Genomic DNA, 24,176 nt, shown 5'->3' with positions numbered 1-24,176 from the left:
ATAATTAATGACCCAGTCTTTGTGACCCCCTACAATAACGAAGTCAACATAATCACTCCCCTCTGATTTGAAATTCCTCCTCAGCTCAGTCTAAAATATGTGACCTCTTGCTCTGTGATCATGTCATCTGGTCATGGTAGGAGGGTTGTTCAGTTGTGTGTGATTTAGAAAATATAGAGCAGACCATAGAGGCTGTGGTGCAGCTGTAGTGTGTCCCTTCCTTTAAGCCACAAGGCCAGAATTCAAATCCCACCTGCTCCAGAGGTGGGTAATAATATCTCAGAGCAATTAAGTTAGAAAATATCAAAGCGAGATCCCCTCAAAAAAAATAAAGCAGACCCTCACCTTCCCAGTATTATTAGAGAAGGAGCACATCAATACTTTAGAGAGAAGTGGGCATCATGGGGAATTCAGTGCTTTATTTTCCCCATCCAACTCCATTTTGATTCAGTCCATTCATGCTCTCCTTACCCCTCCCTCACTTTGATCGATCAATTTGCCCAGAATGGCTTTGCATGTAAATTTATAATTGGCTACTCAAGTGATTCACAGTTAATAGTTTAAAAAAAAGTCTGTGATTTGTTAGTGGGAAAACCATTTGGTTGTGTATGTAAACACTTCTGGATATAGAAGAAAAAATAAAACAGATCTGCAGTCCAGATTTTGTGGTGCAGTGGTAGTTTAGATTTTAGATTTTACTGTCACATGTACTCCAGTGCAGAAGTTCAGGAGTACAGTGAAAAGTGTATAATGTCATTGTACTTGGCGCCATTTTAGGTACCAAGGTAACTAGATACAAAGCAGTGAGGGAAATGAGAGTTAAAAAGTTAATGATAACTTCATAGAATACTACAAAAATAAAGAATTAGGTAATAGTGAATGTTCCTATCTCTGGGCCAAGAGACCTGTGTTGAAGTCCCACCTGCTCCAGAGGTATATAATAATGTCACTGGAGAGGTTGATTAGAAGTACAGGTCATTCTGCTATAACACGTGTTTCATTAATGCGAATTCACTATAAGGTGATTGATGAATTTGGCATACTGTTCCTATAGCACAAATGTTTAAAGCGTGTATCGATTATAACGGGATTGCACAAGAACGGAACTACCTTGTTATAGCAGAACCAATTGTATCTATGGAGCAGATCCAGGTGGCACAGTGGTAGTTTCCCTACCTCTGAACTAGAAGACCTGGGTTCAAGTCTCTTCAGTACCAACGGTGTATTGTAACATTGGTTGGTTAGGAGAAAAAAGCCGACCCAAGTACGGATCCACAAGATTATCTGTCCCAAACTGGGACTAGCCTATGTGTGCCACAAATAGTGGCTCTATTTTGGTGTTCAACAATAAATGATGTTTTCTTTCAGTTGGGCGTCCTGAATTATTTCAGTCATTATGTATTTCTAAATACATCCTTTATAATGAAGTCTAACTTTTTCCCAATAAGACATGTTAAACTGATTGGCCTATAGTTACTATTTAATGGAATGGTTGTTGGAGGTTCCTGGTTACAGATGTTTCTGTAAGATTAGGGAGGGTGGTAAAAAAGAAGGGGTGTGGCATTGCTAATTAGAAACGGTATAATGGCTGCAGAAAGACAGTTGGAGGGGGACCTGCCTTTGGGGGTAGTATGGGCTGAAGTCAGAAATAGGAAAGTAGCAGTTACCTTGTTGGGTGTTTACTATAGGCCCCCCAATAGCAGCAGAGATGTGGAAACAGATTTTGGAAAGGTGCAGAAGCCACAGGGTAGTAGTCATGGGCGATTTCAACTTCCCAAATATTGATTGGAAGCTCTTTAGATCAAGTAGATTGGACGGGGCTGTGTTTGTGCAGTGTGTCCAGGAAGCTTTTCTAACTCAGTATGTAGATTGTCCGACCAGAGGGGAGGCCATATTGAATTTGGTACTTGGTAACGAACCGGGACAAGTGATGGGCTTGTTGGTGGGTGAGCATTTTGGTGATGGTGACCACAATTCTGTGACTTTCACCTTGGTTATGGAGAGAGATAGGTGCATGCAACAGGGTAGGTTTTACAGTTGCTGCAAGACAGGATCTGAGGAGCATAAGTTCGGAGCATAGGCTGTCAGGGAAGGATGCCGTTGAAATGTGGAACTTTTTCAAGGAACAGATACGACGTGTCCTTGATATGTATGTACCTGTCAGGCAGGAAAGAGATGGTCGTGTGAGGGAACCTTGGTTGACGAGGGAGGTTGAATGTCTAGTAAAGAGGAAGAAGGAGGCTTACATAAGGTTGAGGAAACAAGGTTCAGACAGAGCGTTGGAGGGATACAGGATAGCCAGGAAGGAGCTGAAGAAAGGGATTAGGAGAGCTAAGAGAGGGCATGAAAATTCTTTGGCGGGTAGGATCAAGGATAACCCCAAGGCATTTTATGCGTATGTGAGAAACATGAGAATGACGAGAACGAGGGTAGGTCTGATCAAGGACAGTAGTGGGAGACTGTATATTGAGTCGGAAGAGATAAGAGAGGTCTTGAATGAATACTTTTCTTCAGTATTTACAAATGAGAGGGACCGTATTGTTGAAGAGGAGAGTATGAAATGGACTGGTAAGCTAGAGGAGATACTTGTTAGGAAGGAAGATGTGTTGAGCATTTTGAAAAATCTGAGGATAGACAAGACCTCCGGGACTGACGGGATATATCCTAGGATTATGTGGGAAGCACAAGAGGAAATTGCAGAGCCGTTGGCAATGATCTTTTCGTCTTCACTGTCAATGGGAGTGGTACCAGGGGACTGGAGAGTGGCGAATGTTGTGCCCTTGTTCAAAAAAGGGAATAGGGATAACCCCAGGAATTTCAGGCCAGTTAGTCTTACTTCGGTGGTAGGCAAAGTAATGGAAAGGGTACTGAGGGATAGGATTTATGAGTATCTGGAAAGACACTGCTTGATTAGGGACAGCCAGCACGGATTTGTGAGGGGTAGGTCTTGCCTTACAAGTATTATTGAATTCTTTGAGGAGGTGACCAAACGTGTGGATGAGGCTAGAGCAGTGGATGTAGTGTACATGGATTTTAGTAAGGCATTTAATACGTTTCCCCATGATAGGCTTCTGCGGAAAGTCAGGAGGCATGGGATAGTGGGAAATTTGGCCAGTTGGATAGAGAACTGGCTAACCAATGGAAGTCAGAGAATGGTGGTAAATGGTAAATATTTAGCCTGGAGCCCAGTTACAAGTGGAGTTCTGCAGGGATCAGTTCTGGGTTCTCTGCTATTTGTAATTTTTATCAATGACTTGGAAGAGGGAGTCGAAGGATGGGTCAGTAAATTTGCAGACGATACGAAGATTGGTGGAGTTGTGGATAGTGAGGAGGGCTGTTGTCAGCTGCAAAAGGACTTAAATATGATGCAGAGCTGGGCTGAGGAGTGGCAGATGGAGTTCAACCCTGTCAAGTGTGAGGTTGTCCATTTTGGAAGGACAAATAAGAATGCGGAATACAGGTTTAACGGTAGGGTTCTTAGTAAGGTGGAGGAGCAGCGGAATCTTGGGGTCTATGTTCATAGCTCTTTGAAAGTTGCCACTCAGTTGTATAGAGCTTGTAAGAAGACCTGTGGTGTTTAGCGTTCATTAGCAGAGGAATTGAATTCAAGAGTCAAGAGGTGATGTTGCAGCTGTACAGGACATTGGTAAGGCCACATTTGGAGTACTGTGTGCAGTTCTGGTTGCCTCACTTTAGGAAAGATGTGGAAGCTTTGGAGAGGGTGCAGAGGAGATTTACCAGGATGTTGCCTGGAATGGAGAATAGGTCATACGAGGATAGGTTGAGAATGCTCGGTCTTTTTTCATTGGAACGGCGAAGGATGAGGGGTGACTTGATCGAGGTTTATAAGATGATCAGGGGAATAGATAGAGTAGACAGTCAGAGACTTTTTCCCCCGGTACAACAGAGTGTTACAAGGGGACATAAATTTAAGGTGAAGGGTGGAAGGTATAGGGCGGCTGTCAGGGGTAGGTTCTTTACCCAGAGAGTGGTGGGGGCATAGAATGCACTGCCTGTGGGAGTGGCAGAGTCAGAATCATTGGTGACCTTTAAGCGGCAATTGGATAGGTACATGGATAGGTGCTTAAGCTAGGACAAATGTTCGGCACAACATCGTGGGCCGAAGGGCCTGTTCTGTGCTGTATTGTTCTATGCTCTACTATTTCTTTTTTTAAATACGTGTCCAGAATCTAAGGATTCTTCGAAGATTACAAACAGTGCATTCACTATCTGTAGTTTTTATTTTTAATATCCTCGATGCATACCATCAGGTCCAGGGGACTTATTAGTTTCTAGTTCGATAGTTTCATTCGAATTTGTATTCTAGTGATTGTTGTTGTATTTATTTCCTCTCCTCCTTTTGCCCCTTGATTAATAGCATTCCAAAATTACTAGTGTCTTCTACTGTGAAGAGTGACACAAAGTAATGATCCACCTTGTGTGCCATTTTCTGGTTCCCCATTATTATTTCCTTTGCCTCATTGTCTAAGGGGCCTATGCAAACTTTGGTATCCCTCTTTTTATGTATTTAAAGAAGCTTATGTTTTGTGACTTGAAATTATTTGCACTTTTATCTTCAAAGTTTATTTTCTCCCTTTTTTTGGTTATCTTTTGCAGATTCTTAAAACTTTCCCAATCCTCTTGTTTCCCACCAATCCTTGCCACCTTGTGTTTCTTTTTTCAATTTGATGCAATCCTTAACTTTTCTGATTAACCATGGTTGGCTTATCCTTAAACTAAAATAATTTTTTTCTTTGGAGATATATCTCTGTTGAGAGTCATAATCTGTTAGAATTCTTTGAAGAGATAACAAGTAGGTTAGACCAGGGAAACCCAGTGGATGTTATCTATCTAGATTCCCAAAAGGCCTTTGATAAGGCGCCTCTCGGGAGGCTGCTGAGTAAGGTGAGTATGGTGTTCAAGGTGAGCTACTGGCATAGATTGCGGATTAGCTGTCTGACAGAAGGCAGAGAGTTGGGATAAAAGATTCCTTCTTTCTAGATCCTTGCGGTCAATTTCCACATCAGCTTCCATATTCAGTGGTGTATCCTCCACCATTTTTAGGACTTCCAGTATGAGACCTCCACCTGTGCTTCCAGCATTCTAAAGGACTGTTCCTCCAGAATACCTTGCAGATTTTTCTTAATGCAATAACAACTTATGAAAGATTAAGTCTCTTTCTCCACCATAGCAGATGGTGACAAGCGGGGTCCCGCAGGGTTCAGTGTTGGGGCTGGAGCTGTTCACTTTATATATTAATGATCTGGATGCAGGAACTGGGGGCATTCTGGCGAAGTTCACCAATGATATGAATTTATGCAGACAGGCAAGTAGGAGGTTAGGGGTTGCAGAGGATTTAGGCAGTTCAGGAGAATGGTCCAGGAAATGGCTGATGAAATTCAACATGAGCAAATGTGAGGTCTTGCACTTTGGAAAAAAGAATACAGGCATGGACTATTTTCTAAACGGTGAGAAAATTCATAAAGACAAAGTACAAAGGAATCTGAGAGTGCTAGTCCAGTATTCTCTAAAGGTTGATTTGCAGGTTGAGTCCGTGATTAAGAAAGTAAATGTAATGTTGTCATTTATCTTGAGGGGTGGAATATAAAAGCAGTGATGAGACTTTAAAAAGCTCTAGTTAGACTCCTTTAGAATATTGTGTCCAATTTTGGGCCCCATACAGACAGTGTCCAGCAAAGATTCACACAGATGATCCCTGGAATGGCAAGTCTAACATACGATGAACGGCTGAGGATCCTGGGATTGTATTCATTAGAGTTTAGAAGGTTGAGGGGAGATCTAATAGAAACATACAAGATAATGCATGACTTAGAAAGGGTGGATGCTGGGAAGCTGTTGCTGTTAGGCGGGGAGACTAGGACCCATGGGCACAGCCTTAAGATTAGAGAGTGTCAATTTAGAACAGAAATGAGGAGACATTTCTTCAGCCAGAGAGTGGTGGGCCAGAGCAATTCATTGCCCTGGACCCCAGTGGAGGCCAGGACATTGGATGTCTGCAGGGCAGAGATTGATAAATTCTTGATCTTGCAAGGACTTGAGGGCTATGGGGAGAGTGCAGGTAAGTGGAATTGAAATGCCCATCAGCCATGATTAAATGGTGGATGGACTCGATCAGCCGAATGACCTTGTTTCCATCCTATGTCTTATGGTCATGGAGTATTTGCTTAATAATCAATAATTTTTCTCAGTTATCTTTGCAGCTGAACTTCTCTCTCAGTCTATTCCAGATAGCCCTGCCCTCATTCTCTTGTAATTATCTGTCTCAAGACAGTTAACGAATTCTTTCTCATCGCTACTTCTGCCGAGCTGACTGTACCAACCTACTTGAAGATTGAAATCACCCAAGATTTCTATACTTCCTTTTTTATTTGCCTTCATTATTTCCTGATTAGCTTTAAGTCACTTCAAAATTGAGAGAAATAAGTATGATGTACAAGGCGATCATTTAATTATAAACATAGGTTTTATTTATGTATAGTGTGATCAAAAATGAAATGTCGAACAATATTATGATCCAGTTTAAAATATTATTTTGATCCTATTCTAATTAATATGATACCTCTAACTTCGATTGCAATTACAGTTTCCGGTCTCTTGTTTTAAAAACTGAACCATTTGGTGTAGAGTTCTTGGGGAAATTGGGTACGAAACAGAAAATACCAGAAATACTAGCAGATTAGACAGCATCTGTGGAGAAAGGGACTTAATCTTTCATAATGGTGACTTGTTATTGCATTAAGAAAAATCTGCAAGGTATTCTGGAGGAACAGTCCTTTAGAATGCTAGAAGCACAGGTGGAGGTCTCATACTGGAAGTCCTAAAAGTGGTGGAGGATACACCACTGAATATGGAAGCTGAGGTGGAAATTGACCGCAAGGATCTAGAAAGAAGGAAAGAGGGCAGATGTATGGAAAATAGGTGAAGGTCATGCCAGCAGTGCTTGGAGAAAAATCCTCAGTTGAGAAAAAAAGCACATTGGACTACTGATATGGAAGGTGGTGACATCGGAACCAATTTGACTGAAGTGAAAAAAAATCTGAATTTGGTGTATGGTGTGAGGAACAGCCTTATCCAAGCTCCTCCAAGATCTTCAAAAAGAACTATGTTAATATTTCCATGTTATTTTTGCTGAACAGGTCTCAATTTTTTATTTTCCCCATTTGGACTTAGGTTAGAAATTCTCCATTCTTTTCACCTGACATCAGTTATGGAGATTGTCAAATAACTTTAGTAATTTATGGTTAATGCTAAATATTTAAACTATACAAATTAATTCCTTCCACCCATTGCCCATCAGGTTAGTCTGATGCTACTTTATTGACTAAAAGTCAACTCGTCGTCATACACCATAGCTGTCCTCCACCTTTCTCAACTTGCTTTTACACTGAAGAATTTTCCAAATAGAAGGTAGTGCTGTGAAAACCCACTTGTATGCATCATGTCTTTTCATGAGGTTAAGTGGAATATTCTTTATTTCACTCCAGCTCTGGTCATTTGTTTTTGCAGTAACAATTACTTCAACTTTTGTGCAATACTGAAAATTCCAGCAGTCTTATTTTATATTTTCAACTTCCTCTCACCTGATTCTTTCCTTTTCATTCTTCATTTTTCTTTCTCCATTTTTGGGTGATGTTGTCAACCAATATCAACTTCACTCACTCACTCTTACCAGGTTTATATTTCCTTCCACCTCTCCTTCTGTAAGGATTCAATTGCATTATGCCAGTTTATCCACTTCATTGCATCTGTTTGAACCTTCCACATTAGTGCTTAAAACAAATTTTCCTCAGTTGAGGATTTCCCTTCACAGTAGTTGACTGGATGAGCTTATCGACCTTTCAGCACCCATACTGCATTAATCCAGTGTAATCCAGTGCATCACTCCTTTACAATTTTCTTACACAGACCACAGCTTTATATTTCATTTATTTTTGGACGATGGACTTTATTTTAAAAAAATCTGTTTTAAAGCAAGGCAACTGCAAAGAGAGAGCTGCAGTTTTTAAATGTTATTGACCGGACAGCACACTGAGTTGTATACAATGTTGCATTCTTCCTGGGATAGTGAGAGGAAAAAGTAGACACAACTGACCCATTAGGTTCTGAACAAGAGAACAATTTCTTGACAATGTTTTTATTGGTTGCTGATCACGTGACCTTGGCTTTGTGTGGCCATTACACCAGAGAACAACTCAATTTACAAAGAAGGGCTATTTTTTAAAAAAACTGTCTTTCATTGCATGGAAGTACCAGACAACCTCTAGTAACTATCTCCCACTCGCCTTTCTCTGCTAATCTCAAGTTAAAGGTGGAATGTAATGCCTTCAAAGACAGTGAAAAGACGAATTCTCAACCAGTGAATGAAATAGAGTTATTGTTGTGAAACAACCTGTGTCAACATCCAAAAAACTAAAAAGAAATGAAAGTAAAAGAGAAAGCAACTCATCAAATCTCATGTCTAGGCTGATGGCATTGAATTGTTTTTCCATGATTAGTGTCATAGAGATGTACAGCACAGAAACAAACCCTTCAGTCCAATTTCTCCGTGCTGACCAGATATCCTAACTTAATATAGTCCCATTTGCCAACACTTGGCCCATATCCCTCCAAACCCTTCCTATTCATTTACCCATCCATATGCTTTTTAAATGCTGTAATTGTACCAGCCTTCACCATTTCCTCTGGCAGCTCATTCCATACACACTCCACCCTCTGCATGAAAAAGCTGCCCCTTAGGTCCTTTTAAATTTTGCCCCTCTCACTCTAAACCTATGCCCTCTACTTCTGGACTCACCCACCCCAGGGAAAAGAACTTGTCTATTTATCCTATCCATGCCCCTCATAATTTTATAAACCTGTATAAGGTCATCCTTCCGCCTCCAACGCTCCAGGGAAAACAGCCCCAGCCTAATCAGCCTCTCCCTGTAGCTTAAATTCTCCAACCCTGGCAACATCCTTGTAAATCTTTTCTGAACCCTTTCAAGTTTCACAACATCCTTCTAACAGGAAGGAGACCAGAATTGCGCACACTATTCCTAAAGTGGCCTCACCAATATCCTGTACAGCCGCAACATGACTTCCCAACTCCTATACTCAGTGCTCTGTCCAAATACCAAACGCCGCCTTCACTATCCTGTCTATCTGCGACTCCCCTTTCTAGGGACTATAAACTGCACTCCATGGTCTCTTTGTTCAGCAACACTCCCAGGACATTACCATTGTGTACAAGTCCTGCCCTGATTTTTCTTTTCAAAATGCCACATCCCACATTTTTCGAAATTAAACTCCATCTGCAACTCCTCAACCCATTGCCCGATCTGATCAAGACCCCATTATAATGTGAGGCAACCTTCTTCACTGTCCAGTACACCTCCAATTTTGGTGTCCCATGCAAACTTAGGTATTGCAAGTATACCTCCTATGTTCACATCCAAATCGTTTATATAAATGATGAAAAGCAGTGGACCTGCACCAGCCCTTGTGGCACTCCACTGGTCACAGGCCTCCAGTCTGAAAAACAATTCACCACCACCTTCTGTCTTCTACCTTCGAGCCAGTTCTCTATCCAAGTGGCTAGTTCTCCCTGTATTTATGAGATCTAACCTTGCTAACCTGTCTACCATGAGGATTCTTGTCGAATGCCTCAGTGAAGTCCATATAGATCATGTCCACCCCTCTGCTTTCATCAATCTTCTTCATTACTTCTTCAAAAAGCTCAATCAAGTTCATTAGACATGATTTCCCCTACACAAAGCCATGCTGGACTATCCCCTAATCAGACCTTGCCTTTCATAATACATGAAAATCCTGTCCCTCAGGATTCCTTTCAACAACTTGCCCACCACCGACGTCAGGCTCACTTTTCTATAGTTCCCTGGTTTTCTCTTACCACGTTTCTTAAACAGTGGCACCACGTTAGCCAACCTCCAGTCTTCCGGCACCTCACCTGTGACTATCAATGATGCAAATATCTCAGCAAGAGGCCGAGCAATCGCTTCCCACAGAGTTCTAGGGTACATCTGATCAGGTCCTGGGGATTTATCCTCTTTTATGCATTTCAAGACATCCAGCACTTCCTCCTCTGGAATATGGACATTTTTCAAGATGTCACCAACTATTTCCCCACAGTCTATATCTTCCATGTCCTTTTCAACTATAAATACTGATGCAAAATACTCATTTCGTATCTCCCCCATCTCCTCCGGCTCTACACAAAGGCTGCCTTGCTGATCTTTGAGGGACCCTATTCTCTCCCTAGTTACCCTTTTTGTCCTTGATGTATTTGTAAAAACCCTTTGGATTCTTCTTAACTCTATTTGCCAAAGCTATCTCATGTCCCCCTTTTTGCTCTCCTGATTTCCCTCTTAAGTATACTCCTACTACCTTTATACTCTTCCAAGGATTCACTCGATCTATCCTGTCTATACCTGACATATGCTTCCTTCTTTATCTTAACCAAACCCTCAATTTCTTTAGTCATCCAGCATTCCCTATACTTATCAACCTTGCCTTTCACCCTAACAAGAATATACTTTCTCTGGACTCTTGTCTGAAGTCTTCCCATTTTCCAGCTGTCCCTTTACCTGCGAACAATTACCCCCAATCAGTTCTTGACTAATACCGTCAAAATTTGCTTTCCTCCAATTTAGAACTTCAACTTCAACCTTTTCCATCACTATTTTAAAACTAATAGAATTATGGTCACTGACCAAAAAGTGATCCTGCACTGACACCTCAGTCATCTGCCCTGCCTTATTTCCCAAGAGTAGGTCAAGTTTTGCACCTTCTCTAGTAGGTACATCCACATACTGAAACAGAAAATTTTCTTGTACACACTTAACAAATTCCTCTCCATCTAAACCCTTAACACTATGGCAGTCCCAGTCCATGTTTGGAAAGTTAAAATCCCCTACCATAACCACCCTATTATTCTTACAGATAGCTGAGATCTCCTTACAAATTTGTTTCTAAATTTTTCTCTGACTATTAGGGGATCTATAATACAATCCCAATAAGGTGATCATCCCTTTCTTATTTCTCAGTTCCATCCAAATAACTTCCCTGGATGTTTTTCCGGGAATATCTTCCCTAAGTGCAGCTGTAATGCTATCCCTTATCAAAAACGCCACTCCCTCTCCTCTCTTGCCTCCCTTTCTGTCCTTCCTGTAGCATTTGTATCTTGGAACATTAGGCTGCTAGACCAGTCAATCCCTGAGCTATGTTTCTGTAATTGCTATGATATCCCAGTCCCATGTTCCCAACCATGCCCTGAGTTCATCTGTCTTTCCTGTTAGGCCCCTTGCATTGAAATAAATACAGTTTAATTTATCAGTCCTGCATTGTTCTCTGCTTTGTCCCTGCCTACTCTGACAATTTGACATGCCTTTGTTCTCAGCTGTACCAGTCTCAGATTGAAATCTTTCCTCATTATCTCCCTGGGTCCCCCCACACACCTTATTAATTTAAATCTTCTCAAGCAACTCTAGCAAATCTCCCTAGAAGTATCTTAGTCCCCTTCCAATTTAGGTACAATCCGTCCTTCTTGTACATGTCATTTTTACCCCAAAATAGATTCCAATGATTCAAAAATGTAAATCCTTCTCCTACACACCAGCTCCTCAGGCATGCATTCATCTGCTCTATCCTCCTATTCCTGCCCTCATTAGCTCATAACACTGACAGTAATCTAGATATTACTACACTTGAGGACCTCCTTTTTAAACTCCTGCCTAACTCTGTAAACTCCCTTCGGAATCTCAAACTTTGGTTCCAATGACATAGGAAGGGAAATGTCTATAATGACCACCTACTGGCCCCTCTTCCCCCTTGAGAACATTCTGCACCCTCTCTCAGACATCCTCAGTCCTGGCACCAGGGGAGCAACATTCCATTCTGATATTTCGCTGCTGGCCACAGAAATGTCTGTATGTAACTTGGACTAGAAAGTCCCGTATCACAATCGATCCCTTGGAACCTGACATACCTCTCATTATATTCGAGCCAATCTCAATACCAGAACCTTGGCTGTTCATGCAACATTCCCCTGAAAATCCATTGCTCCCTACTTTTTCCAAAACAGCATGTTAGCTTATTTTCCAGAGGTTTCATACACTACATTCAATTCGCGCGCACCCACAAACACTTCTGCAAACAGTGAAAGCTCATTAAAGCTTGTACAAGCTAGGTGAGCCCTTTGACTCTCTCTTCTCAGGCATGTGAAGTTGAATCAAAGAGACCCCAAATAAAGGATACACATCCCCTTTATACAGGTCAGTTGGTAATGCTTGCAGGTAGTCTGGCCATCCTGCTCCCCCAGTCCAGTGTTACCCCAGGTACAATGGTAGGATGAGATCATCCTCTGAGATAATGTAAATGTCCTAATCCTGTGGAATCGTTATGCAAATGATTTCCTGACTCCGTAATTCCCCAAGACAATGTAGGTGTGATGTGAGCTAGCAGTGGGGGATGGCTATGAAAGCATTTATGAATGGAAGGGACTGAATGGGAGTTTAATTTCATAATAGCAAGAGAGTAGTAGTAAATGACTGCCAAAATTAAGTGGGAGTCATCCACATTCCTGCATGAATGTTGTCCCCACCCACTTCTAGAATTTTTAGCTTCTGGAGAAAGACAGTAGAGTTTAACTCTTTAACATTTCATTAATCTCCAGGGAGAGAGTACAATTTAATCTTTTAACAATGTACTCCAACTGATCCATACAATATGATAGGATTCAGAGCCAAAGACACTTCCTGCAGGCATAATCATCATTAACATGAAAGCTCTTTCTAAACTTCTATATCCAACAGCAACAGCACATCACTCTATTAAAGGCCATCTTTGCTACTTCACAATTAACTGACCCAGAAAATAGCACCGTCTTATTGCTGTAAAAAAAAATGTGCTTCAGGCTAACCTAGTTCTCATAGTTTATATTTTTAAAATTTAAGCAAGAGACCAATCTCAATAAAACATATAATCAAGAAGGAACCCACTCAACTCACTCCTGCAGACTTTCAGCAAGGTTACACATAAAAACTGTGCATTTATCTTTTCCTGTGCTGTGAGCTCTCCCACACAGGTTCCTCCAAGGTCAGCTGTGAATTTTGCTGTTTGTTAATTTTTCCTAGATGCACTCTGATTGTCCAGAGATACATGAACTCAAACAGCAAAGGCGGTAACTGTGCAGATTCCCTGCTGTGTTTGTTAGCTGTATAGGTTTCTTTCTCTCTTTCTCTCTCATTCTTTCTCTGTTTTGTTCTTTTCTCTCCCAAAGTTCCAAAACAATGCAACGGCCTATAAAACAGTAATAGCTGCTCCTGAAATTCTAGGAAATCACCTTCAATGCCTCAAAAAAGGAGAAGCCCTTCGAGCCACAATTTTTTTCCCATCCTCCATTTCTTTCTGCATTTTTTACCCTGAATATCTTTGTAATGTCTGTCTGTTTATGAAGAGGAGAATTTAAGAAGGGTAGAGGTAATTTTCAAAGCTATAATTTAGCAGTTCAGGGTCCTAATTGTCATTGTTTAAAGACTGTTTGTATACAATAAAGTTATTTTCTTGTTAAGTGCAGAAACAAGGTGAGCATTTTCTTTTAACCAGACTTTGTCAGTCAGTTAAATTAAATAGTTTGACTATATTTTTCACATCTGTGACTAGTCTGGAATTAGTGGGGCTTGATTTCCAATGCACTACCCCAGTGAATCATGACAATGGAAAACGTGCAACACAACATCTACATGACCATGTTTGAAACAAACAGTGATTCATATTTTTCCCTTATAATCCATAAAATAATTTTCTTAGCCAGTAAAATGGTTATTTGGATATATCTGTTTTATCAATTGCAATTTCTCAGGTTTGCTCCAACTATAACTTGTACACCAGCCGTTCCTATGTCTGTTGATCTTCTCAATATCAATTATTTCTGTTGAAGGAACATGAATGAATGTGTGGAATAAAGTACAGTCTGGAACATGAAAGCATAGTCAAAAGCATCCATAATCTTTTTTTTTAAGATGGAAGACTGGAAAACTAGTAGATTTTAATATTTTGAGAAATGTGGCTCCTGCACCTTGCATACAAGTATAACATGCAATTTGGAAGACTCATGTGTAGCCTTTATTGGAACTGAATAAAGTACATCGAAACACATTTTTAGACTATGCCTTCTTGCCTTCGGCTCCCTAACAGGTTGAAATAGTTTCTCGATCAATTCAATATGTTGCTTTTATACCTTGGAACTGTCAATCAGATGGCCCTTTAATTTCCTACATTTTAATGTGGGCAAAACGTCTTCTGTGGTGAGACAACGCCAGAAATATACTGTGTACTCAAGTGCATCTTTCCATAGGAAAGAAGGATTTGTCATAGGAGAGATACAGTAGAGATTACAAGATTGAATCATGAGATGAGAGGATTGTGCTTTGAAGAGTGTTTGAGTAGAATTGGCCTTTATTCTTTGGAATTGAGTAGAATGAAAAGTGATCATATTATTCTTGGAGGGCTTGGTCAGACAGATTTTAAGTGACTTTTGTTACAACACTGGGTAACACAGAAAAGATTTATTCCGTGTGGTAATCTGTGAAAACTCAAGAGGCCAAGAACTAATTAAAGTAAAATGTAACAACTTTATTTCTTAAAATATAACAGAGAACAATTAACTAACAACTATTTAAACTCCTTCCTCTAATCTATCTTTTACTTTCCCTTCCATAATACTAGTCTGATAAAACACCTGAGTAATATTTATCAAAAAATTCAAATTTCAAAACCAGCCAGCTGTTGTATCTTCCTCTTAGATTTGCTATCTAGGTCGTTGTCAATATTTTTTCTCTGGGCAAACTCCTTCTCTAGGTACCTCTCAGAGAGTTCTTACTCGCAGCCTACATCTGTTGGTCTTTTGGCAGTTCTCTCCCAAATGTTCAATTTTCCCGGTCTTATACCCCCAAAGCATTGGATTGTCGATTTACTCAATTCAAATTTGATTGGAGTTTTTTTTGGGGGGGGGGGGGGTTATAATTTAAACAGATTGGCCTAATTTAAACTTGTTTTTGTCACCAGGCAACCAGCTACCCTAGCTGCTGGACCACATGTTACATTGTATCTTATTCAGAACACTTGGTGCTGTCAGGTAGTTCTGCCAGCTTTTAACTCTCTTAAAGGTACAGTACACCCACATCTTCATAACACCTTTTATTCTGGCTGGAGAATCTAAAACTAAGAATTATAGAATAAGGAGTTGCCTTATTAAGATGAGGAAAAATTTCTTCACTCCAGTGGTTGTGAATCTTTGGAAATGTCTCCCCAAAAGTCTGTGAATGTTCAGTCATTGAGTACTTTTAAGATAGTATTAAATAGTTTATTGATCGTTAATGGAATTAAGTATAATGGACATAAGTTAGGAGAGTGAATTCACATGACACCAAGTTATATTCCAACAGGTTTATTTGAAATCACAAGCTTGAGGAGTGCTGCTCCTTTGTCAGTTTCACCTGGTGTTGTGTGACTTCTAACCTTGCCCACCCCAAACCAATGCCAGCATCTCCATATTATTGAATAACAGAACAGGATTACAAGACACTGTGTAGTCTTCTATTCTTATTTCTTATGCTTTAAATAAAAATGATGTAAAACAAGTGAATTTTTAGATCATATCTTCAAAATTTTTCTCTTTATATAGGTGCAATTTGAAATGGAAGAACTAGTGAAGGAGCATGGAGTGAATTCATTCCAGACTTACATGACCTATAAGGACCAATACATGCTGCGGGATAACGAACTTTACCAAGTTTTTCGTGCATGTAAAAGTCTTGGTGCCATACCTTGTGTGCATGCTGAAAATGGAGAGCTAGTAGCAGAGGTAAATATTTCCATTTAATCTGATGTATCAACACTGAAAATTGTTTGAATTATGTTATAATTTTAGATTATTTAAATTTTAATCTGACGTGTGCATTCAATGCAGCAGACCTTCTAGTAGCATCAGTCCTAATGCAGATGAACTGATAGGAATTAAATATTTCTGTAACCTAATTTGGTTCTAGAATGGGGCAATGTACAGTACTATAACTTTTTCTTTTGTTTTTTAGGGTGCAAAAGAAGCTCTTGAATTGGGAATCACTGGGCCTGAGGGATTGGACATCAGCAGACCTGAGGAGGTTTGTCCTATCAAATGCTTAAGGCAGATTAAGTGTCTAAAATAAATATGAAATGATATTCACTATAAATATATATATATTAATAACACAAGGTTGCTTTTATTTTCAAGTAAATAGAAACCCTTTCCACAGATAGCAGACTAAACTTGGGGGAAAAAGACATTCAAAAGAAGCAATGCCATACATGAATTTAAATAGTTTATTCTATTCATTAGTTGCATGTTTCTGTTTGTCTGCTTATTTTAAAACAATTGGAAATTCATCTTTGGTAGCTCTGGGACTAGGGCATAGGGAGGATCATGAAGTAGGCTGTACTTATCTCCTAGAAAGAAATAAGAGGAGTCCATGAGATTGTCATTAAGATGGAGATCATCCAATTAGCTGACTAAACCTGTTGGACTATAACCTGATGTTGTCTGATTTTTAACTTTGTCCACTCCAGTCCAGCACCTCCACATCATATCTTCTTTGTAGACGCTGACCAGGCCAAACTTTTCTGAATATTTCCCTTCTGTCTTATTTGTGAATTTAATCTTCTTCTAGTTTCCGTACTGGTTCTCCTCATGAACTCCTCACCCTATTTGCACTAAACTGCTGACCACCTAGCTATTCTTCCTGACTCCAATGATAATTGTGCCCTCCCACAGTATCAAATCAGTTCTTGTTAATGATACAAATGATATTATGCTTGCTTGTTAAAAGTAAACTATACTTTTTCATTCTTCTCTGCCTGCAGCTGTTGACTTGGTTAAATGTACCATCCTCCTCCCAAACCCCTCCACAACTCTAAATTTTGATAAGAGTGCATATGCCTGATTCTATGTTGACACATCTGTTTCAGGTAGAGCATTGTCTGCAGTGGTTTCTCTTCCATTCCTGAATTGTGGCCTCTAGTGTGCTCCAATAATTTGTCATTGACAATGTCCTATTTCTTATTTACATGCTACCCCTTGGTGACATCATCCAAGATGTACATTAGTTCCCTCCCATAGGCTATCCATATCCAGCCCTACTTCACCACCAGCTCTCTCCATTCCTCCACTGTACCTGACACCTAGTCGCTGGAATTCCAACCCGAACAGCATTGTGAGCCAACCCACAGCAGGTGGACTGCAGCAGTTCAAGAAGGCAGGTCGCCACCACCTTCTCAAGGACAACTAGGAGTGGGCAATAAAAGCTGGCCGGCCATCGGCATCCAACTCCCACAAATGAATAAAATAAGATAATTAAAGTCGAGGATTGGAAGAGCCGAAATTTCCTCCAGCTAATATTGGGAAATCTGAACCATTACTTCCAGTCTCAAAGACAATTGCACTGCCACTAACATCACCCTCTCTTTGGCACCCCTCTGAGGTTAAATCAGATTTTTTGCACTGCTGGGGTCACATTTGGCAGCTAGCTGAACTTCCAACCACATATCCATGCCACCACTAAACAGAACTGCAGATGCTAGAAATCAGAAATTCAAACAGAAATTGCTGGAAAAACTCAGCAGGTCTGGCCATGTCTGAAGAGAAAACTCAAAGTCAATGTTTCAAGTCCAATGACGGGACTGAAATGTTAACTCCGAATTATCTCCATTAGTGTTGCCAGTCCTGCTGAGTTTTCCCAGAAATTTCTGTTTTTATTGTCCATGCTGCCACTACTTATTTCTGCCTTTAAAACATAGCTTGGCACAATTCCTGGTTCTGCTCAGCTGCTACTTAAACCATCATCCATTTTGTCACTACCAGAATTGGTTCTTTTAGCCTAATTATTCTCCCAGGTTATATTCTTTGCATTCTTTAGATCTTCAAAATGCTCAAACTCATGCCAAGTCCCATTGCTATTCAGCCTTCACCACCGTGCTGACTAATATTGGATCCAGGTTAAGCAGTAGCTGCTTTTTAAAAATGTCATTGTTTCAAGTTTGTGTGTGGGCCCTATGTCTAACATCCTGCATCTTTATATCCGACCATGGTATCAGTGTACCTCCAGTTCTGTGATTTTAGATCTCTTTGCACATCTCTTTTCCTCCTTAATGTGATCCTTTAATTCCTACCTCTTTGACCAAGTTTTTGCCTATTTGCCCCAGTGGCTGAACATTAGAACAGGTTTGAATGCGCTCCTGTAAAGTGCCTCAGTATTTTATTATGTTAGGTGCATTCTTCCTGAAATTGTATTGCATTGCATAATCTGGCTTTATGGAAGTATGCAGTATGATGCAAGTTAGGTAGCATTTGCTTTCAGTGTAAGTTTCAAAGTGTTAGTAACTGTTATGCCATGGAAATAGAAAACGTGTCCATTTTGAGCTGAGATGTGAATGAAAACCACACAAGAAGCTGAGTAAGCTTCTGTTTAACTTTGTTTGCCAATCAAAATAATGCTGGTTCAGTAAGTTCTCAATATGTTTTGTCAATAAAATATTAATCTTTTCTTTATCTCAAATTTTGGATATTTAAATGTAGATGATTTAAAATATGATTGTTAATTGTTGGAACTGTTGGATGTTCCCCAGCAGTCATATGAAAACTGCACATGAAGGTAAGTTGTTTGTTAGAATTGTTGCAGAGAATATTGTTGGAACTTGCAAAAGCTAAAAAACCTTATTTTAAAATTCAGTAATCTTATCTTATTTACTGCAAATTTCTTTAGATTAGACTTAGACTTACAGTGTGGAAACAGGCCCTTCGGCCCAACAAGTCCACACCGACCCGCCGAAGCGCAACCCACCCATACCCCTACATTTACCCCTTACCTAACACTACGGGCAATTTAGCTTGGCCGATTCACCTGACCCGCACATCTTTGTGACTGTGGGAGGAAACCGGAGCACCCGGAGGAAACCCACGCAGACACGGGGAGAATGTGCAAACTCCACACAGTCAGTCGCCTGAGTCGGGAATTGAACCCGGATCTACAGGCGCTGTGAGGCAGCAGTGCTAACCACTGTGCCACCGTGCCGCCCACGGTGTCCCTAAACGTATTTCGGAAAATTGAAAGCTGTTCTGATTTTTTTTCACTAAATGTAATTTGTGGATGAAAAATGTTTAAAGTATTTCTTTCTTTCTTCACACAGCTTGAGGCAGAAGCAACACATCGTGCCATCACAATTGCCAATAGAGTGAGTTTTGCAGTTAAGAATTTATGCATTAAATATATACTCTTTGGTGTTTCAGCTGAGCTCCATATCTAACTCTTCCCATTAACATCCAATTTCAGACCCATTCTCCATTATATTTGGTTAATGTCTCAAGCAAATCTGCAGGTGATGTTATTGCTTCTGCAAAAATGCAAGGTAAGCGTGGTACTGGAGTATGTAAAAACAAAACTAGTTACACCCAGTGCATTTATTCTCCAACATTATACATAAATTTGTTCTCGATCAGGTTGCATGTGACAATGTTCTACATCTCATGGTAAAGATGAAATAGTATTTAGGAAATGTATGATTTTTAAATGTTATTTATAGAGTTCTGTTTTTGTAAAATTGAACTATAGAGTCATTGTCATACAGCATCGAAATAGACCCTTTGCTCCAACCAGTCCTTGCCGAACATAATTCCAAACGAAACTAGGCCCACCTGCCTGCTCCTGGCTCATGTTCCTCCAAACCTTTCCTATTCAAGTATCTATCCAAATGTCTTTTAAACGTTGTAATTGTAACCACATTCTCCATTTTCTCAGGAAGTTCACTCCATATGTGAACCACCCTCTATGTAAAACAAATTTGCCTCTTATGTCTTTTTTAAACCTCTCTTCTCTCACCTTAAAAATGTGTCCCCCTGTCTTGAAATCACCCATCCTAGGGAAAAGACAACCATTAACTGTATATATACCTCTCATTATTTTATAAATTTCTGTCAGATTGCTTCTCAATCTCCTATGCTCCTGTGAAAAATGTCTCCGCCTATCCAGCCTTTCTTTATACCTCAAACCTTCCATAACATCCTGGTAAATCTTTTCTAAACCCTCTCCGGCTTGATAAATATCCTTCCTGTAACTGGGCAACCAGAACTGGACGCAGTATTCCAGAAGAGGCCTCACCCATGTCCTATACAACCTGAACATGACGTCCCAACTCCTATACTTAAAGGACTGAGCAATGAAGGCAAGGGTGCCTTTTTACCTACCCCATCTCTGTGTCACAAACTTCAAAGAATAATGTACCTGCACCCCTAGGTCCCTCTGTACTACAACACTACCCAAGGCCCTGCCATTAGTTGTGTAAGCCCTACCCTTGTTTGTTGTACTAAAATGGAATACCTTGCATTTACCCCAGACTGAACTCCAGAGCCAAAGGTTGCATTATTACTAACTAGGTCATGGAGAAGGTTGTACCTTGAGGGATAAGTCCTTTCTTCACATCAATTTTTTTTAAACATCCTGTGGATCCTTTTTAAAGAAGCTGTGAACAACTTTTTAATGCATTATATCTTCCACACAGATAGAACAAGTAATGTTGACTTGAGAAACCTAGATTGTTTTGAATTGCCGAACAAATTGTACCTTTCTAAGTGACTATCATACATCTTTTTGAAAGAGACAGCCTTACAGTTGACAAGCTTGAGGCTTAAGGATAACTGTCTGAATCTTAATGACTGATCCTGGCAGGCAAGAAACTTTATAAAATAAAGGGCAAGCACTTAACTGTCAAGTACAGGCAAGCATGCATGTTTTCAATCACACTTTAGGAACTCAGAGGAAATTTCATCAGGAAATAGCAGCCATGCCTTTTATCTTAAATTCGCAGTGCTTACTGTTTGGGTTATCATTCAAATGAAAAGTTTTATAGCAGAAATAGTTCATAATTTGAAATCACATGGAGCCCTACTTCCATCATAAAGCTGAATTCTAACGTTATTTTCTTTGTCTCAGTACATCTAGTCATTTAGAGTGTAGGTTTGCTCGCTGAGCTGTAGGTTTGATATCCAGACGTTTCATTACCTGGCTAGGTAACATCATCAGTGGTGACCTCCAAGTGAAGCGAAGCTGTTGTCTCCTGCTTTCTATTTATATCTTTCTCCAGGATGGGGTTCCTGGGGTTTGTGGTGATGTTATTTCCTGTTCGTTTTCTGAGGGGTTGATAGATGGCATCTAGATCTATGTGTTTGTTTATGGCGTTGTGATTGGAGTGCCAGGCCTCTAGGAATTCTCTGACATGTCTTTACTTAGCCTGTCCCAGGATAGATGTGTTGTCCCAGTCGAAATGGTGGGTTTTTTAAATTCAGAATTTCTATTTAGAACTCGCCGCTTCTCTTTGTCTCTCTTTCTCTCTATTATTTTTTCTCTCTCCCTGTGTTTTTTTCTCTTTCTCTATCTTTCACTGCCTTCACTGGTCTACATACCCTTCATTTTTTTTTAGTGATACATAATTTTGTCACATTTGTTTATTTTTTTGCTGTCACTCTGTTCTCTTCTAAGCACCTCCGTTTTAAACAAAATCTGTCAACACAGTGGTCTTTCTGGGTTGCTCAGTGGGGGTAACACACCTTTTAACTTTTACCTAGAGACCTGAACTGCTCCTAGTCCCTACTTGCCCAAAGCTTTTGTCAGTGGAGAAGGAAATGTTGATATGATTTTAATGATGGTCTAATAATAATAAAGAAAAGAATTAAAAACCTGCCTTTTCTTAAGGCCACAATTAGATTTTGAATGATAACTCCTTAACAAGCTTGTTTTTATGTTTAGCTAGCATTGTGATTTAATCTTGTAAAAGTGCTTAATAATTGAACTTTCACTAAATTTGAGACTAGGTGGAATCAATATATGTGTATTGCTTCTCTGTTACAGCTCTCTCCTGACATTTTGCTTTCACCATCTTAAATTGGCCTCTGTATAAATTTTCTTTGCCCCCTCCCTTGACCGTTCCAATATGTGACTTAATGATGTAGGCCAACATGTGGATTATCTAATACTAGTCTACCTGAGCCTATCACTTTTACTAGTTCCTCCTTTGACCAGCTTTTACTCACCTGATGTAATATCTCATTCTATGGGCTGGTGTCGAATTTTGAATGATAATGTTCATGTAAAGCAAATGAGATGTTCTGTTATGTTAAAAGAACAATGAGTGTCTCACCCATCTCACCTCATCCTTTGCTAATTATATACTCAATTATGCCAGAGTACCCAAAATGAGTGGAGGTCTGGCTGAATGATTGGTTCATACCTGATAAAGCTATTCATTAAATTCTACCAATGTATTCTTTGCAGAAGATTCCTTTTAATTCCACACATGGTCAGTTTGAGGATATTGTTGTTAAAGGTTAATACATGTTTGCAGCAATATACATTAAACCAAACTCATTCTACGCTTCATACAATGAAAGTGGGAACCTCTGACATACAGAATGAAGATAAAGTGAAGGACTGTATCTGTACATGTGACAAAAGTATATTTAAATGCCAAGCTATAATTTGGTGAATGAAGTATAGATATGCTGTTTTTTGAAATTCTAAACTTCAATCTTTTTAAGGCAAAATTATATATGGGGAAACAACACTAGCGCACACAACTCTCAATGGATCAAGCTATTACCATCCGGACTGGTCTCACGCTGCTGCTCATGTTACTGCACCTCCTCTCCGACTGGATGCTAGCACTCCCAACTACCTCATGAGTCTGCTAGCCAAGTGAGTTTTAGTAACAAGCTAACCCATTTTCTTCCTTTAAGCACACCACCTGAAGTTTGAAAACTATTTTGACTAAGTTGTAGTCAACTACGTTACATGTTTGCAGGTGTATCTGATAAATTGTGCTACCTGACTGATAATAGTGATAATAATAAATTGGCAAGTGCATTTTTAAAGTACTATGTATTATATAAATATTACACGGGTTAAAATTTAGAGTTCTAATGTGGAAGTAATATGAATGCTAACAAAATGTGTCAGTGGCCAAAAATCAAGTTGCCTTGTCCTTTTATTTTTATTTCAATGGCAAACCAAAAATGCTACAAATAATCATTATTTCTTCATTGTGTTTTGGCCACCATTTCTCTAAATTACTCCATTTGGTCTATGTATACAACAAGAAATACCTCTTATAACATAGTTAAAAATCACACAACACCAGGTTATACTCCAACAGGTTTAATTGGAAGCACTGGAGTACACGATTGTAAGCTACAGTGTGGTGTAACTGAAATGATACATTGACAAATACTTTGTTTGTTAAGTCTCTCATCTGTTAGAATGACAATGTTAGTTTCACTTCTTTCATATGTAAATCACAAAACATTTTTTACATACTCAAGTGAACTTTAACATTTGGTGTCAGCCTAGATAATGTATTGGGTATTAGCACCTCTGTGTGTTACTGTCTGTGCCACAATGTTTATACTGATACTAATCTAAAAAATGAATTAACAGAATCTTACATATATTCATACAGTTTTTGAGTAAAGTACAATGTAACTTTGCAAGTACAAATTCACCCCACAAATTTATATGTGTATGTGTGCATGTGGGTGTGTGTGTGTGTTGGAGAATGGTGGTGGTGGGGTTGCGAGTGTCTTTTGTTTTATAACATAATGTTCATTACTCCTTAGATACTGAAGCAGTTTATGCCTTGTGCAGTAAAACTTGGGTAGTATTCAAGCCGGGGCTAATAATTGACAAGTAGCTTTCATGTCATGCCACTGCAAACTTGTCTCCAAACTTATCTCCAGGAAGAGGGCCGAACTATCTCCTGAATTTTCAATGGTACCATCATTAAGTCCCCTGCCATCAATGTTCTGGATTCAGAAAATTGACTTGGCTAAAGTGAGGACTGCAGATGCTGGAGATCAGAGTCAAGATTAGAGTGGTGCTGGAAAAGCACAGCAGGTCAGGCAGCATCCGAGGAGCAGGAAAATCGATGTTTTGGGCAAAAGCCTAATGAAGTGTTTTTGCCCGAAACGTCGATTTTCCTGCACCTTGGATGCTGCCTGACCTGCTGCGCTTTTCCAGAAAATTGACTTGTCCAATCTCATAACTACTGTGGCTACACAAGTAGGTCTAATGCCAGGAATT

At 39.7% G+C, this 24,176-nt stretch overlaps 1 protein-coding gene across 1 annotated transcript in view; it reads left to right on the top strand.

Moving 5' to 3' along the window:
- Positions 1 to 24,176, top strand: part of dpysl5b (dihydropyrimidinase like 5b) — a 59,175-nt gene that overhangs the window by 15,274 nt on the left and 19,725 nt on the right. Inside the window, exons 3-7 of the mRNA XM_060822023.1 lie at positions 15,704 to 15,883; positions 16,113 to 16,181; positions 19,240 to 19,284; positions 19,383 to 19,458; positions 22,640 to 22,796. Of these exons, the coding sequence (XP_060678006.1) occupies positions 15,704 to 15,883; positions 16,113 to 16,181; positions 19,240 to 19,284; positions 19,383 to 19,458; positions 22,640 to 22,796 (527 nt within the window). The remainder of the gene's footprint in view (positions 1 to 15,703; positions 15,884 to 16,112; positions 16,182 to 19,239; positions 19,285 to 19,382; positions 19,459 to 22,639; positions 22,797 to 24,176) is intronic.

This window comes from Hemiscyllium ocellatum, chromosome 3 (assembly GCF_020745735.1).
Source record: "Hemiscyllium ocellatum isolate sHemOce1 chromosome 3, sHemOce1.pat.X.cur, whole genome shotgun sequence".
Lineage (NCBI taxonomy): Eukaryota > Metazoa > Chordata > Chondrichthyes > Orectolobiformes > Hemiscylliidae > Hemiscyllium > Hemiscyllium ocellatum.
Note: the sequence above shows the minus strand (reverse complement) of the source record. Positions and strands in the feature narration are given on the sequence as shown.